Source organism: Lygodium microphyllum, chromosome 23 (assembly GCF_053477565.2).
Source record: "Lygodium microphyllum isolate KBCC chromosome 23, Lygodium_microphyllum_v1.1.10, whole genome shotgun sequence".
NCBI lineage: Eukaryota > Viridiplantae > Streptophyta > Polypodiopsida > Schizaeales > Lygodiaceae > Lygodium > Lygodium microphyllum.
The window spans coordinates 77051075-77069425 of record NC_141157.1 but is presented as its reverse complement, the minus strand read 5'-3'; the positions used below and the strand labels follow the sequence as shown (position 1 = coordinate 77069425).

At 41.3% G+C, this 18351-nt stretch overlaps 1 protein-coding gene across 4 annotated transcripts in view; it reads left to right on the top strand.

Moving 5' to 3' along the window:
• Positions 1–17116, top strand: part of LOC148016359 (serine/threonine-protein kinase Nek2-like) — a 32531-nt gene extending 15415 nt beyond the window's left edge. For 3 of the 4 annotated variants that reach the window (XM_087664514.1, XM_087664516.1, XM_087664515.1), the window contains 8 exons: positions 12990–13032; positions 13140–13189; positions 13878–13959; positions 14050–14099; positions 14422–14495; positions 14659–14710; positions 14804–15478; positions 15798–17116. In XM_087664514.1, coding sequence (XP_087520640.1) covers positions 12990–13032; positions 13140–13189; positions 13878–13959; positions 14050–14099; positions 14422–14495; positions 14659–14710; positions 14804–15478; positions 15798–17021 — 2250 coding nt within the window. In that variant the 3' untranslated portion in view covers positions 17022–17116. Of the gene's footprint in view, positions 1–12763; positions 12809–12989; positions 13033–13139; positions 13190–13877; positions 13960–14049; positions 14100–14421; positions 14496–14658; positions 14711–14803; positions 15479–15797 lie in introns of those variants that run through there. The other variant, XM_087664517.1, reaches the window with a different exon arrangement.
• Positions 17117–18351: the final 1235 nt, after the last annotated feature.

The following is an 18351-nucleotide window of genomic DNA, read 5'->3' as shown; positions in this document are numbered from 1 at the left end:
TATTCATTTATATTTAAAGTTATATTATTAATAATATTATTAAAAAATCAAATTATATTGATTATTAGATGATTAAACTTTTTCAATGACACAAATATAGGTAGTAACAATAGGATTGAAAAAACATTGACAAACTCCATTGCTGAAATCATATGTACATTATTTTTTGTGATCTCGGAGAGTAAACAATCCTTGATTACATAGAAATAACCATTAAAGTGAAAAGAAAGTACATGATTTTTATAATCAATATGCAAGGACTTATATTTTTCAAAGAACAATGGCATGCCAAGAATGACATCCATATGGTCAAGGCTCACAAGTTGAAAATCCATGATTTGATGGTTCCGCTGGATCGTAAGATCCAAGTCCGAAACCACTCGATCCCAGCAATTCACAGTAGGTCCCTACACATATCGGACACGATAAACTCAGTCAATGGGTACCGTGCAGAGTTTTAGACTCTGTATCAAGCGAGAAGAAATAAATTATGAGTAGAATCATATTAAATAAAATTGTAACATCTTGGCCATTTATAGGTCCTATGACCTTCAAAAGATTATGGGCAAAAAATAATTTTTATTAATGGACTACTGTTGCTATTGCTAGCATTAACAAACATTATTTGAATAAAAATTCAAATGAAATATGTGGAGCTTGAAGAGTATTTATTGAAGTCTTAGAAATAGACTTTGCCTTTTTGTTGGGGACACTTGCGATCATTGCGAAAATGATCCATCTGATGGTAGGTGAAACTACGGCTCTTTAAGCAATTCTTTGTTGCGAGTGACCTTTTACTTTCCATCTTTTTCCTTATGTAACTTTGAAGTTGGTTGACGAGTTGTTGCCCAAGTAAATGACTTCTTCGACTCAAAGATTGAGACAGCTTGATGGGAAACCCTAGTCGGCTGATTGCCCCTACTTGCATCCAAAGTGTTATCAAAATACTTAGTATACTTGTAGACGTGCTCGAGCGAATGAAGATGATTTCGGAGCCACTCATTTTGGTAGTTCGGCGGCAATTCAAAAAGATTGAGGCCCAAGTAAATGACTTCCTCGACTTAAAGATTGAGGTAGGTTGATGGGAACCCCTAGTCGACTGGCTGCCCCTACTTGCAGCCAAAGTGTTATCAAAATACTTAGTATACTTGTAGACATGCTCGAGCGAATGAAGATGATTTCGGAGCCACTCATTTTGGTAGTTCGGCGGCAATTCAAAAAGATTGAGGCCCAAGTAAATGACTTCTTCAACTTAAAGATTAAGGCTGCTTGATGGGACCCTAGTCGACTGGCTGCCCCTACTTGCAGCCAAAGTGTTATCAAAATACTTAATATACTTGTAGACGTGCACGAGTGAATGAAGATGATTTCGGAGTCACTCATTTTGGTAGTCCGGCGGCATGCCGAGAATGACATCTATATGGTCAAGGCTCACAAGTTGAAAATCCATGATTTGATGGTTCTGTTGGAACGCAAGATCCAAGCCCGAAACCACTCGATCCCTGCAATTCACAGTAGGTCCCTACACATATCGGACACGATAAACTCGGTCAATGGGTACCGTGCAGAGTTGTACACTCTGTATCAAGCGAGAAGAAATAAACTATGAGTAGAATCATATTAAATAAAATTGTAACATCTTGGCCATTTATAGGTCCTATGACCTTCAAAAGATTATGTGGGCCAAAAATAATTTTATTAATGGACTATTGTTGCTATTGCTAGCATTAAGAAACATTCTTTGAATAAAAATTTAGATGAAATATTTGGAGCTTGAAGAGTATTTATTGAAGTCTTGGAAATAGACTTCGCCTTTTTGTTGGGGACACTTGCGATCATCGCGAAAATGATCCATCTGATGGTAGGTGAAACTACGGCCCTTTGAGCAATTCTTGCCGTGAGTGACCTTTTACTTTCCGTCTTTTTCCTTATGTAACTTTGAAGTTGATTGATGAGTTGTTGCCCAAGTAAATGACTTCTTCGACTTAAAGAGGTAGCTTGATGAGAACCCCTAGTCGATTGGCTGCCCCTATTTGCAGCCACAGTGTTATTAGAATACTTAGTATACTTGTAGACATGCTCGAGCGAATGAAGATGATTTCGGAGCCACTCATTTTGGTAGTTCGGCAGCAATCCAAAAAGGTATTGCATGTAGCGCAGCACTCAAAGATTGTCCAAGGCCTTCATTTTATGCAATAAATCTTTAAATTCTTGCGAGTATGCATCTAAGCTTTTCTTTCCCATATCAAGCTCGAATAATTTGTAGAAATTTTCAATCTAATCATCGGTCACAAAACATTTTCGAAAAATGAATTGAAAATCAGCCCAAGTTGCTAGCTTAGGACAGAAGCCTCTATCCACCAAGCGTATGCCTTCCCCTATAACATGATTTGTATTTGCCTGATGTGCTGAACATCATTGAATTGATATAAATCAAAATACATCGTCCATTTGGCTAGAGCTCTTGCGAGTATGCATCTAAGCTTTTCTTTCCCATATCAAGCTAGAATAATTTTTAGAAATTTTCAATCCGATCATTGGTCACAAAACATTTTCGAAAAATGAATTTGAAAATCAGCCCAAGTTGCTAGCTTAGGATAGAAGCCCATCCACCAAGTGTATGCCTTCCCCTATAACATGATTTGTATTTGCTTGATGTGCTGAACATCATTGAATTGATACAAATCAAAATACATCGTCCATTTGGCTAGCCATGAGTCAATATTTGTCTTGTCACATTTCTTCTTTTCCCTTTTAAAGGGATGGGGTTGGAATTGAAGAGGCAACGTCCTTATGGTTGTGGGCCACAAACGGAAAATAGAGAGTGCAGAGCTCGGCTAATTGACATTGCATTTTCTTCACTTGATCTTGGAGAATTGCCACAATGGATGAATCTTCTTCTGATCTAAAAGAAGTAATAGCTTTGGGATGTTGTCCGTGCGGGTTTGGGAGAAGCCGAACACACACACGGGCGAGTATCCTCCATGTGTGCATGTGCTTGAGTGCATGTTTGGGTTGGGGGGAGCTGGACGGGTATCCTCCATGTGTTGAGATTTTGCAGGAATGGGCGTATCAAAGGGAGAAACACTATGGAAAGACATGATGTAGACCAAAGAAGAGGTTTTGAGAGAGATTAAGAGAACGATAGTTTTGGAGTTCCGAGTGTGAGGGAGAGGAGCAGAAAAAGCAAAAATGTTCTACATTTAATATAGAACTGATGCCGTTTAAAAAAAAAGTTAAAGTGGAGGGACAACTAGGCAAAATTGGGACGGACAGGTCCAAGCAAAGGTGGGATGGATAGGTGGAGAGGGGTGCCTTAAAAAATTCGTTTTAAAGGAAAACCTCTAGTCTACTCAATAAAGTATACGCGAATAGATAATCCTCATTGAGCAACAAGACATGTGTGAAGCATTAGTCTTCCCCATGTCAACTACAAAGAAATGACGGTTTTGGTGACGCTTGCCAAGTCAAACTCTTGCCATGTCGCAGGCAACCATCGTGATCATGTCGATTGATAAATCACTGTTTGCCCTTCATGCTTGCCACATCATTCATGCCTTCAAACAACCGCCATTAGAGTCCGTCACTTAGACAATGATTGATAGGATGCTTCTGTGCCACACTCTGATCCACTCTCTCTCTTTCTTTGTATCTGCAGTTGCTTTTAAATGACAATTCAAATAGAATAGGACAAAGGATTTTGTGCCTTCTCGCTCCTCGTTAGGGGTAGACAAGACATCATCTCTTCTAGTGAGGCTGGACAAGACACTAGAGAATTAGTATTTTCTCTCTTTCCCTTTAAAGAATTTTCTCTCTCCTCGTTAGTACATTTAAACTCTCTCTCTCTCTCTCTCCATCATAACCTTTCTCTCTCCCCAACACTCGTAACTAACAACAACCATCAACATTAGTAAAAAAATTAAAGGTAATATTCACATCAATCAACACATTAACATTAAAATTAATGTTAGTACTACCATCAACATTAAAGGTTAAAACAAGTACTAATATTTAATGCTACACTACATTAAATCAATGCTAACATTAACATTGAATGTGAAATTTATTGACAATGACAATTTTTTGATGTTGATTTGGGCTACAATATTTTTAGTTTCCAATGATGGTTTGCCATAGCCTTGGAGTGGCAACTTCTCAAACTCCAAGCATTGGAACACCGAAAAATTGCTGTACTTGTCTCGATCCTTGCGCTCTTCCGACAACATGGTGTCTACGAGAGGCGAGAAGATAGATATAGAACACATCACAGGTCGGTGATAGAAAATGTAAGAGAATCGCCATAGCTAGGTCCTTCAAAGGAATGTCCTTACCAAGGGATATAAGATCATTTGGAATCTCCTCCATCTTGTTGATGTGATCCCTCATTGTAGGGGAGTTTGTGATAGAGAGCTGTCATAGCTTCAACTTCAGAGATAGACGATACCCAAATGTTTGGATTTGGTAGAGAGTTGCCAATCTCTTTCAAACCTCTGTGGTGGTATGGATATGTCTTACATGCATGAGCATAGAATGTGCACAGCTCAAAAAGAGAGAAGAATGGGCTTTGGCATTTAGTCGATCCCATAAAGTTGTTGAGTCTAAGGTTGCTCCAACATGGGGATTCACTGTAGATTAGGGTATAGAGACTGCAACAAGATCCCAAAGGTCGTAAGTGTCGAGGGTACACTAGACATTGTAAGACCATAAAGGGCAATTTGTAAGCTTCTCGAATGCTCATCTTATTGAGGTACACTTTGTGAAGAAATCGCTAGGGTTTGCATTGAGGAAACATAGAGTGTACGACCATGACAAAAACACAAATACATAGACAGTGATGTGCAAAACTCAGACCCTAAACACAAAACATAAAACTCAAAACTCAAAAATGCAAAAACACAAACACAAATAGAGAGAGAAGGAGAACTTTGAAGTGAATGAATCGATGTAGTAAATGAATGTAAGAGGGTACAAAATTCTCAGTGGTGAGTGTCGGAGTGTGACGTCCATTGAAGACGGAACCCGAGTGTTGTAACCACCAATTGGAGTGTCGGAGGGTGTAGAAGACCAAAAGGTAGATCACCAGAAGCAATAGGATGCTTGGTGACATCAGTGGAGATGCATGAGGATACTGACGATGGCTGCCAAATAGTCCAGATGAAGTAGTGGAAGAAGGAAAGACGACTTGTTAGGACTCAAAATCCTCATTTGAACCTCCAGGGACACCCACTTCATCGTGGTCATTCGATTGTACATCTAATAAAGCTCCAGTCATATGTCAGCCATAGTCAAGTGCTCGATGTAAGCAATGACGGTTGAAGTGTAGGAGAGAAAGAGGAAAGAACGGATGCGAGCATTCAATTTGTCCCTATGCGCCTGTATCCTCATCAACTCAGCTTTCTCATTTGAAGAAAGCTTGGAGGAATCACGAGTTGTAGGATGGTCTATAGCCTCTGTCACAAGCTCTGCCAAATCTTAAGACTCCAAGATGGCAAGCATCATTCCACGCAAGATGCAGTAATTCTCCCCATCAAGCTTTTGATCTATAGGAAGAGTCGGCAACATGGGGACATCACGGTCCATAATAGCGTGAAACTCCATGTCAATTTTGGTTGACATTGTAAATAGAATGGCCTACACAAAAACAAGGGCACCCCCTCTGACTTCGGGCACAATGCTGGTGCTTGCTAGGGCTTCCTTTGCTCATCCTCAAAGAGTTTCACTTGTTGGAGGCGATGAAAACTCAAAATCTGCAGCAAAAGGCTGAAAACGCAGCCTTTCCTCTTTCATAAACAGCAAAGACTTGCAAAAAACAGCAACTTTGCTCCTTCTCCACGCATAACCTATTCACCTTAGCTTCTAAAGGCTGAAAACTCAAACTTTTGTTGCGAAGAATTCTCCCGATCAGGTCTTCCCATAATCAATTAGCCCTTCTACGTTGCTCTAGTACCATGTCAGAGTGTAGTGAATGTGGAAGCGTATGGACAAGATTGAAAGAAAATGAACACGAGAGAAAGGGAGAGAGAGAAGAATGCAGAAATCTGCAGTCAATGAATGCTGAAATGAAGAGGGCTGTAGATGTATCTCCTCGAGCCGAATATTTCCCTTCCACTAGCACGTGGAAACCAAGTGTGTGGAGCAGGCTGCCAAGTGGGCTAAATAAGAGAAGAGAATGTAACAAAATAATGTAGTCGGCCAACAAAAACTGGCCAACTTGATAAAAAAACTACCGACTACAACATAAACGAATAAAATAATCAGTGGTCAGTCCTCTAGCTGCCACGTGGTACCGCTGCCTACTTGACAAACTGCTGTACATTGTCTCTCCTAAAAATATCTGTTGACTAACAGGAATAATGAATAATGGCTTTGAGAGTACCTCTGAGAGAACTGATTGCACCAATGGTAATATGAGAAATGCTAGTCCAAGGGATGAATAACTTCTAATATGGTGATGGCTGTCTGGGGCCAAACTCAACAATGGAAGAAGTGCCATGTGGCAAGCGGTAGCTAGAAGGGTAGTTTTCAAGGGCTGGAGCAACAAACAGAGTGGTGGTAGTAGTCACAAAGGCTTGACAGCCACATGGAGGAAGGTTGATAGTGAAGATCTTATGTGAATGCGAAAAACCTTCATAGGAGGGATGAAGATTGAATGTGGGCAGATTGTGCTAGCAGATATGTCAACTCATGTGTGAGTTTGTGCATGTAGAGGTTGGGCACATTATTTAGGATATTTTGGCATTTTTATTTGTCTCATTTTATGGTTAATTTGCGTATTTATTGCTGGCCGACCAGCATTAAATGTTGGCCGTCCTGATCATTTTGAGGATATATTTTTGTCCTATTTATTCAGGCTCTTCCTCCTCAGTAAGTCACTCATCATCATTTGTGGATCTTCTGCTGGGGAGAGGAGCCAGTACCGGTGCCCATGCACCTAATGACTCACTGTTGTATGCTACAGTCTCATGCCTTATATATGGATTCTTTTTCTTGAGCATACATATGAGTTCTCATCTGTATTGTGTTCTCTCTTTCTTTTCTTTTCTCTTTTGTCTTGTGTTCAACAGTTTATTACAACATATGTTTACACTTCCATTGATTGCTTCACTTTTGACTTGGTATTAGATTTCAGGATCTATGCTCCTGCTGTATTTTCTCTACTAATTTTAGGACTATTTTGACCATTGTTGATCAAGCAACTGCTGCCCCAACCAAGTGACCTGTTTTACCTGCGTTTTTTGCTGACGTCAACATCTGTATAGCTTGTGTCAACCCCTCTACTGCATGCATGTCAGTTCCAGCCTGCATTTTGGTGTTTCTGCATATCCTCTTGGTGGGCGACTGCATTTTCAGGCCGCTTTTGCTGTTTTAGGCAGTTTCTAATTGTTTTTTTTCTGACTTTTCGCAGCAGTTTTCTTCTTGTTTTGGTCAGATTTTGGTGAATTCTGCATGTGAACTCTCATTTTCTGCAGTTTGTGCTTGTGGTTTGGCTGTGTTCCCTCTCCAAATACCTTCTTTTCTCTCCTTCTCTTCTAAATCCTCTACAGATGGCTCCTCTGTGCACATTCACTGATGGTAAGTTACATGGATCTGATTATCTTGCATGGAGTGCTGTGATGAAGGCTTGGTTTATACAGAAGCGGTTATGGAACGTGGTCTGTGGAGCTATTGAATGTCCTCAATGGCCTTCTTCAGTTCTAGCTGATTTTGATGAAGACAACCATGAGGAAGCGGCGCTTACATGAGATTCAGACAATGCCCGTGCTTACTCGGCCTTGCTTTGGTGTATTTCCAAAGAAGTCCTACCGGTGGTTACCTCTTCTAGGACATCCTTTGAAGTATGGATGAAGTTGTAGTTGTTGTACGTAGCACCTTTCACCATGAGGGTAGTTACTCTTTACGGACAACTCCACCAAATTTTGTTCGAGGCCAAAGAGACTATCTAGTCTCTTCTACTTCATGTGACCCAAATCTAGGACCGGCTTCAGCAAATGCAATTTGGCCTTCCAAAGGCTCATCTTATTGGACTCGTACTCTCCAAACTCCCTTCGGTGTTCGATGGAGTGGTGACTGCTTTAAGGACATAGACATCATCAACTCTAGTTTTACACATGACCTCGATGTTGCTTGAGCATGAGGCATCATTGTGGTTACAGGGGCTGCTTTCATAAGTGAGGCTCTTATAGCTTTAGAGAGGGGTGTGAAGAAGAAGTTGAAGACCCAGTGTTACCACTATGGGAAGAAAGGTCATTTATGGAAGGACTGCAAAGAGTTAGCAGCTTCTAGGAAGAAGAAGGAGAAGAAGATGAAGCGGGATGTGCACTCTTTCGACAAGTCATCATCTGCCTCAAACTCAGATTCCAATCCTCCAGCCAAGGAGAAGTCCAAGGCGTGGAAAGGATCGACTTCTTCAGATTGTGGGAAGAGATTGATGGCCCCCTTCCTCAGTTGCTTTCTAGTGGTGGTGATGAGGTCATCCCTCACAACTCTCCAGTGCTAGAGAGGGAGTGTGAGAGGGTGGTGAGATGGGGCAGCCGTGCCTCATCTATATTTCTGTATAGATGCATAGGATCTAGAGAGAGACGTCCCTGACGCATCGATCGAAGTTTGGCAGGTTCAAATCCTGGAGCTAGGATTGACATCCAGGTTCATGATGGGTTGGTGATTTGACAGAGAGGGGCTGGCTTTTGTCTGGAGCTCACATGAGGGGACACTTTGGCGATCTAGCCAAAGGCGGGGAATCCATGGTCACATATGTTCCAGAGGTATTTTTGACAGGATGGTCATGTATGCTACTGAGAGACATTGGGACAAACACAGAGATATGCTATGAACTTCTCTATTTTTAGGAGCTAGTACGATCGACATCGACATCGGGTTCTCTTCGAGGCACCTTGATGGTGGCTTGATTACCCATTGCTTGGGTATCCATGGTTCTACTTGGTGGTTCTATGTTGTATGATTTATGATTCATTCTCATTGTACCATTGTATTGTATCAGATCACCCATGATTTGAGAGAGGATGTTAGTAGATATATCAACTCATGTGTGAGTCTGTGTATGCAGAGGCTGGGCACATTATTTGGGATATTTAGACATTTTTATTTGTGTCATTTTATGGTCATATTGGGCATTTATTGCTTGCCGACCAGCATTAAATGCTGGCTGACCTGATCATTTTGAGGACATATTTTTGTCCTATTTATTCAGGCTCTTCCTCCTTAGTCGGTTAGTCACACACTTATGGATCTTCTGCTGGGGAGAGGAGCTAGTGCTGGTGCCCACGCAGCCAGTGACTCATTGTTGTATGCGACAGTCTCATGTCTGATATATGGATTCCATTTCCCAAGCAGACATGTGAGTTCTCATCTGTATTGTGTTCTTTCTTTCTTTTCCTTTCTCTTTTGTCTTGTGTTCAGCAGTTTATTACAACATATGTTTACGCTTCCATTGACTGCTCCACTTTTGATAGATTGTCTATTTATAGATGTGAATGGGCACTCCCAAATTAGGGTTTCACAAAAACTCTCTTGAACTATGCACGGATTTTGTGATTTTCATTAAATAAGTATGTTTTGGGGCTTTTTAAGAGGCTGACCAGCACAGGATGCATTTCTTAGCTCAACACACTTGCTTTGATAGATTTTCAAATATTAAAGTGGATCTCGAGAATGAGAGTCTAAGAGAGAATGATAGGATGGTGGTTGGTTTGAAAGGTCCAAAGCCACATGACCCCCCCAATCATACACATTGGCGTTAGATGTCCTTTGAGAATACTTGCAAGAAAACAAGAAAAGAAATGTTACGCTAGGTGTTCTCCTCCTATGTAGGGTCCTTTGTCAGCAAGGTAGATGGGGAGTATCCAAGGTGAGAGAAGAGACATGATTGCAAGAAGGCAGGATGGACTGCAAACATAGGTTCCTCTGGGGGTTTGGTCTGAAAACGCAGCTTGAGATAGGCTGAAACCTGCCACATGTTCCCAAAACAGAGTAAGGCCTGCAGGAAACACAGAATTCAGGGCTTGGTTAATGATGTCAGGACCTGCAAATTGCTGCCTAGTTGCCAAGCTGGTAAAGAATGCCATCTGGCTACTACTGCAGCTGTCCCAGATTCAAAACGCAGCAGAAAATGGGGCTGCCCTTTGAGCCCTTGCTACTCATCCTATTCTCATGGTGTTGTCACATTTGGCTGATAATGGGCAACCGGTTGGTTTATCCCTTTCCTTGAATCAGCATTTTGTTGTGCAAGCATTGGTAGATGATACCTTTATGATATCGAAAGCTTATAAGGATAACCTCCGTAAGGCATTGGACATTTGGGACATTTTTGGTCAAGCTTTGGGGGTGCGTATTATGTAAGATATTTGGGCTATCCTTTGGGTGTCAATATTATGCCTAAACAATTGTTGCGATGGATCTTTGACAAGGTGGAATCCAAATTCCTTTATCGGAAATCTTAGGCATGGCCTTCCCATGTGAGACAATTATGCTCCCCATGCTTGCTTATTATTTGCCTGTTTTGCCTTGGTCCAAGAGAGTTTGCAAGAGATTACTTGGGCTATACGCTTTATGCTTTGGAAAAGGGATTCCTTGCATGCTGATATTTCTAGGGTCTTGTGGAGTCATGTTTGCACTCCTAAAAACATGGGTGGTGGTGTTGTTTTGGATGTGGAGATGCACATGGTTGCTCTTTGTTGGTTGTCGTTTTAGGCCATCTGTGTTGGTCATCAGGATTGGGTCTCTGTTGCTTGCTATTTTCTAGAGGACCAAGGTGTTGTGCATGGGAACAATAAGTGATGTTTTCACAGTTTCATCACGAGAAATCCCTCTATTTGTAAGAGGAATAGTGTTGAATTGCATGCAAACCATGCATGATAGTCATCAAGGCAAGTGCTCTTGGAAATTAGATCAAAATGAAGTATTTGTTTGCATTTTTTATCACTCTACAGTTGGTTGGAGGCCAACATTGAAGGTGACCGCAAAACGTTTCACCCTTGACATGGTTCACCCCTGAAATGCTGCATTTTGGCATAGAACATTTCATCCTTGGGTAGGCCGGAAGTGAATTGCTCCACGAAGTGGCAAAGTGACACCATTGTTTAGTAGAAATCACTTTTTTCCCTTGGAGTTAAATGGATAGGTGAAATGTTGTATATTGAAATGTTTCATCAATGAAACATGTGTTGCATTTCATGGAGGTTGTTGAAACATGTTTCATGAATTGTGCACACGTGGATCAATTGTGACACAAAAAACCGTTGAAATTATACTTTGAAGCATATAAAACTGAGATTATAGCTCTTCTATTATCATAGAAAATGCACACAAAATTTGGGAAATACACGGCAAGACCTAATGGAATGCATATAGTAGGGATTAGAGCAATTGCCATTTGTTTTCAAGGATGAATTGAATGCTGGTTTGATGTGGCAGCAATGTAAGTCTAAAATGTAGTTCTGAATCATTCATTTTGATAGTGAATTGGATATGCAAAGGTCAAGGCAAAGCACGGGGGTTGATGTGGGAACAATGTTGAGGCTTCATAAAGCAAACTTGATGAGTTTGGAACTGAGTTTTGCATGTATTACACATTGTTCGCAGTATGCAACAGCTTGGGACTCGGTTTGCACCTCCAAGTCAATTGGTTGAGGATAGTATGTATCAATATGCATTACATTTTTGTGTGTGAATGGATAGATTTGTCGCATGTTTGGTCAAGTTTGTTGAGAGCAATTTAGGACACCATGTTGGAGACAAGTTGTGGCTGATTTGAAAGCAAGGCACATGGGAAGCACTAGTATTGAGAGAGTTTTGGTTTGTGACAGCAAGTCACTTGTGATTTGTGCACGCTTTGAATAAGAGGCACCAACCTTTGGGGCCTATTTTGTATTGTTCACTATGTAAGAACATTCTAGCTCTTCAGTTCAGTGAATCTTTTGTTTATTTGCTGATTTCTTTCATAGATTCAAGTTATTTTATGTTCAGTAACCTTTGGATTGTTTCCAAAGGTTGGTTTCACCCTTCCTTCCACTTAGCATCTATTGGTGCAAGTTTAGAAACTTCATCAATAGTGACAATCAACTTTATCTCTAACTTTCGATTGCTCTTTTTCTTTTCCAATCTTTCTTTGTATCAGTAGAAGACTCTTGAAGCGAATCTTGGTAATCTACTTTCTCTTCATCGGCCCTAGGTGATGAATCTGTGTAGTGTGCACCCAAACAACTCAAGCTATCTCTTGAGAAAGTTGATGCATCTTGACAATGTAACGGATGAAACTGGCCTTTAGTAGACCAGCGGGCAGTAGAACTTCAATTGAGCAGAATATCATTATATCTAATCATAGTGGAAATCAAAGAACATGTGGAGCTAGAATGCTTTTTCCCAATTACCAGTTTCACATAGATGTGAACATAGATTGATCTGCAACCTTCCCCCCTCTTTCGTTGTTCCTTCACTTCTTTCTCCCATAATAGAATAATACAACATTGCTCTCATGCATCTGCATCAGGCACTAGCAGTCACAAATCTGACTCCACAGCTGGTTACTTGATCTTAAACGTGCCAATCGGTTGCAAGTGCACAATATGAAAGCAAGAATATAGAGAGAGTGTGTGTGAGAGAAGAAGAAAATGTTGATGATGATGAAGGTTCGAACACTGTTCTATATTTCAGACATTCGTCTTTTAATCTTCATATTCTGTGAGATCAATTTAGATTACTAGTGTACTGCTAACTCAAAAGTTTTGTAGGGATGTGGAGGCATGAGTTGAGCTGCTTATTGTGATGCCTTAACACACATGTACACATATAGGTGTGATCCTATATTTGAGACATTCATGTTTACAGTCTTTAAATTCTGTGAGATCAATGTAGGTTAAATTCTGTGAGATCAATGTAGGTTAATAGAATGTACAGCTACTAATCCTAAAAGTTTTGCTAGCTTGTAGAAGTATGATTTGAGCTGCTTATTATGATGCCTTTTGTTTGTGCAGTGCTCAAACATCTTTCTCACAAGAGAGCAGGATATTCGTTTGGGTAAGGCTATTCTGAAAGATGGAGTCCAGTTCACAATTTTTTCCCTACTTAAGACTTGGTTTTAAAACCAAAGAAATGTATCGGTGACAAGTATAGTGGACCTGCAGGTGACTTTGGACTTGCAAAGATGCTGCATGAAGATGATTTGGCATCATCTGTAAGTGTTTGTTTTAAGTGGTTAAGCAGTTACTGTTTTGAACACTCGAGTATGTGAAACAAGGCATGTTGGTTTGGTGCATCATAATCATATTAAGTAAACCCATTGAATTTGTTTGAGTGAGCTTCTTTCCTAAGATAAAGTCATTTGCCTCTGACAAGTTGTTAAACAGAAAGCTTGCACAGCCTCTACTCATTACTTGCAGCCTTCCCCAAAATGAGTTTAGGCAGTTCTAAACAACTCATCCAATTTAAGCTAGTCTGTCCAGAAGGTTTGCAAAGTGTAGAACTTACAGCTCAAGAACACAAGCTGTCTATTACCCTTCCTGTTACCAAATATGGAAATCTACTGGCACAAATTCTTAGCTGTTGAATCACAGCTGCCTGAAACTGAGGACTAAAGTGAATATTTTCTTTTGCTTCTTATGGTGTGAAACTCCCAGAGTTCTTCGTGAAGTAGAAAATCTTTGATCACAACCATAACAGGATTTAATGAAGAGATCACTGATATTGAGTGTGGGCCTCACAAGGGATTCGTGCTTAGTCATGTGGTTGATAGGCTCAAATGCCATGATTAGCATCATGCTTTGATGGAGGGACAAAAAGGGAAAGGGAAAAAGGAGGAGGGAGAGAGAGTTTGCCTTTTGGCAGTGCATAGTTTCTAAGCATAGTTATTTATCTCCATGAAGGTGGTTGGGACTCCAAACTACATGTGTCCAGAACTTCTCGCTGACATACCCTATGGTTTCAAGTCTGACATATGGTCACTAGGTACAGTTCTGATCTATTTATCAAGCCCTTGTAATGTACTGTAATAAGTGGCAGTCAATGTGTTATTTACTCTTATTGGCTGATTTGCAGGTTGCTGTATCTTTGAGATGGCTGCCCACAAGCCTGCATTCAAAGCATTTGTAAGACTACTTTTCTGGTTTTAGAAAGCCTTACCTTACTGTTTGCTTCCAAGTTTGTAGTTGCATTATGTGTTCATAATGAGGTTCCTTTGTTGAATTCAAGCCCTTAGTTACATGTATGGGGAAGACAAGTGATTTATTATATGTGAAGCTTGCATACATTGTACTGTTTTACTTCCTTTCACATGACATATGATTGATGCGAAAGTCAGAAAAATTAAAAACATATGGGTCCTACCTTTCAATCTTCTCATGCCTTTAGGGACACCACAACCGAAGCTGGTTATCATTCTAATCAGATGTCTCATTCTTCTGTCCTCAGGATATGGCTGGGCTTATCAACAAAATAAACAGATCAGCTATTGGTGCTCTACCCAGTTTGTACTCAACTGGCCTGTAAGCACATTTGTCTTTAATTGCTCAAGAGGAAGTTTATTGACATGAAGGTCATTCATTTGGAAAGGAAAGCTCAGAGCTGGAATGGCAGTAAATAGCTAAGCTTGAGAGTTTTGTTTTCTTGCTCTTAAACGGCCAGTGTTGATGTGGTTGCTCCTTTCAGGAAAGGGATAATTAAGAGCATGCTCAGAAAGAACCCAGAGCAAAGGCCCTCTGTAAGCTACCCGATCTGTTGGTAATGCTGATGTTTAGCTGTTTTATGAAGCGTTTCATTGTTGATCTTGTTTTCAATGTAACAATTATTGCAGGCAGCAGAAATCTTGAAACACCCTCAGTTGCGGCCCTACGTTGCTCAATGCAAACAGGCATTCAGCAGTGTTTGTCCTTCTCCAAATCGCTTTGCGAAAGCATCAGTTCTTGATCATCGCGACTTCCAGGAGAGCCGTAAAAGCTTTCCATTTAGCAGTGATGGGGAGGCATCTGATGCAGGACTGAATGAGAAGACGTGCCAATACAACAGTGAGGCCAGTCAACTTCATCGTGTTGATTCTACATACTATGGCGATATTGACGAGCAAGGATGGCCATTTGAGAGTCTCGAGAATGAGCCATCTAGACAGCCTGGTGCAGGATTATTAGCTGGTTCACATGCGTGTCACAATATGGCTGCTAAGGCAATAACAGGAAGTCAAGTTGCACATGGGAGGCAGCACCCTGTTGGTCTGCACCAGCAAGATTCTGAATCTGGAAATGCTGGCAAGGAAGATGCCAAGATGATTAGGAACACCAGATTAAGAACAGAAAAAGATGGTGTCCATGCAGCAGTACCCAAAAAAGAGTCACTCCCTATTCAGCGCACTAGTCCTGCAAATGTTGCTTCTGCGCTTGGAAGAGAAAAAGCTGAAAAAGATGAGCGATCATCACAACCTCAGAATACAGCAGCTAAGTGTTTGCAAACAACATCACATTCATCAAAACACTCGGTAAGGAACTTAGTTTTGTGTTTCTGTAATGCTGTATCAAAACATGTGTGCCTGTGTTTATCCATCAAGTTTGTATATGCTGCAGTAATTTTACATTACAAGCATATGCTTACAAGAAGGCAGCCTGGCATGTGGTTTATGGACTCAGAAAACTAAGCACATGCACATACACATACAGAAAAGCTCCTCTGAGTTCCTGCATGTGCCTTTGTCCCCACATTCATCCATGTAAAGAGAATTTTGTTGGAAAAAGCTCAAATCACTATTCATTTTACAATTTCTGTTACTGGTTAGTTAAGCCTTGTATGTTTTACTGCAGCCTCCTTTAATTGAAGCATCACCAAGGATTAAACAACGGACAGAAGGCCCTAACTCAGCTGTGCCCACTCGTCAGATTGGCGAGGAAAGGCCATCCTTGAAAGCGCCTCGAAAGAGTTGGGTCCCTACTCAGCTTAGGCCATTCAGTGCTCGACGAAGCTCATTGCCTCATGAAGCTGTTGATTCCTTGGGGTTGGAGGAAACAATACACCGCGATACATACTCTCATTCCCAAATTGTTAGATCAGCTATTTCTGAAAACATTGAGGCTCGTGTAGATGAAGAGCTGGAGAGCTTGAACACTGAAGAGGCATCAGATCTCAGCTCATTGACTGTGGATCATGGGTGCTATGATGAGGTGCACAACTTTGGGCAGAGCAAAAGAATAGATTCCATGCGGTCCACATGCTTTGCAGATGACTCCCCTGATGTGTCAGTTAATGCTCCACGCATGGACTTGATTGCTGAGTTTCCATTATCAACTGATGGTTGTCAATGTAAAGAGAAGCTGGTCGATACAGGCAAGCTGGGCAACAAAGATAGCTTACTCCTCATGCCCAAGAAGGATGAATCTGTCTCTACAAATGAAGTGCAAAGTAGCCAGGACCTTGGAAAAGGCAGATCCTTAGTAGCTTCAAGTTGCAAGTCTATGACCATGACTTTAGATCATGGCATTATAGAACAGCTTGACGATAGGACTCAAGAGAAGGGAACCATACAGATCAGCGAGAAATTACCTGTGCATGTGAGGCCAGTCTTCAATGATGTGATCCATGTGATAAGGCACAGCACATTCCGTCTTGGAGCAGAACAGCAGGATGGTGATTTTGCACCACAGGGAAGCAGCATGGATATGGACTTGTCACAACGGTCTGAGGTTGATGTGGTGACTGTACCCTCAGGTGTGACTGTAGTACCAAGCACCAAGGCTGGTAACAGTGCTATGCCACAGCAGTATCAAGAGGTGCGCAAGGAGGCAGGAGAGGAGAAGGGATTGGATGTGACATCTTACAAGCAGAGGGCCGAGGCATTGGAAGGTTTGCTGGAGCTGTGCGCACAGCTTCTCCAGCAGCACAGGCTTGAGGAGCTCAGTGTAGTCCTTAGGCCTTTTGGCAAGGGTGAGGTCTCTCCTAGAGAGACAGCAATCTGGCTCACCAAGAGCCTTAAGGGTGTGCTGGGAGATGACCAATACCGCTCTGCGTCTGAAAGTGGTGACCACTTTTGAGCTCACCCAGTGTCCAGTTCTCTGAAATCTATACAGATCCTTTGATCAAAACAGCTGTATTACTGTCTATATGATAATAACGTTCTTTTCTTCTATTTCCTATTTAGCTTGATCCTTCCACCATTGGCCTGCAACTTTTGAGCTGACAGTGCATGGCAAAATTTCCCTTGTGCCATCAAAGTGGATAACTCTAAGTCAATGGTTTTAGTTCAAAGATTTGCCCATTATGGTCTCCAGATCTTTCATTGAAACCTGCATCCAGTTTTGGCAGGTTGGTCAGGGCTGTCGTGTGTTAGGCTTCGCAAAGGAAGTGCTTTACTTGTAAAGGAGGTTAAATTAATGAATAATTAGATTTGTAAAAGGTAGTCTGCCCACCATGCAGAAGCCAGTTCCATCCTAAAAAAGGAGAGCCAAGGACAGCCACATGCCTACTGGCAGAAAAATGAAAGATGGTGGAGCTCACAAAGACTCGTAGTCTCCTGTACTGTAAGACTCAAAGAGTGATCAATGACAAGTGAATAACCTCTAACTATGGAGCAGCCACTTCATGTGAACAACTCCTGCTGACATCTTACTGAGCCCCTGCCTCAAATATAAACCTCTAATGCAACCAATATGGCCATGAATTCCAGGGGCTTTGTCAAAGCTGGAAACATTTCCCAAGGTCCCAATCATATGCAAGATATGAAAGAAATGAATGTAGTCATGATGTCTCAGGCTTAGGCAATCTTCCGAATACCCATGCTCGATCAGCAATTCTTTGCAATGTCACTGAAGTCTATTTCAGATTTGAAATCTCATCTCTCTCCGTCTAGCAGCCGGGCAGGAAATAAAATACCACGAATCTTGTATTGCCACACCATGTCACCTAGTAGGGAGGCCTTCAAAAGACAAAAAGAACTCCAAACAAAAACCTTACTCTAATCCTGGATCGTGGACTTACATACTTGTAATGATCCATCCTAGCATTTTGTATGAACATATCTGCACAGCCACACCTGATTAGCTTTTCCTGTAACAGGGGTTTATTTGGCCAATACGACAATCAAAAGATAGCCAACACTTGGCTTGAAAAGCATTGGCATTCTGTTTGGACTTGGGCACACGTAAACTACAGCAGAGTCTTGCCAAGAGTAGATCAAATGTGAGAATGAAACCAAATAAGGATTGCAAATTTTGAAGTAGAATCCAAAACATGCACTAATAGGCTTAAGTTCATGTAACCTCTCTCTCTCCGGCACCCCCCTGCATCTCCTTTGTGCATATGTATGTGTGGGGTGTGCTAGTGCCATGACGGAGTTGACAATGGAGCATGGTTCCACAAAACAAA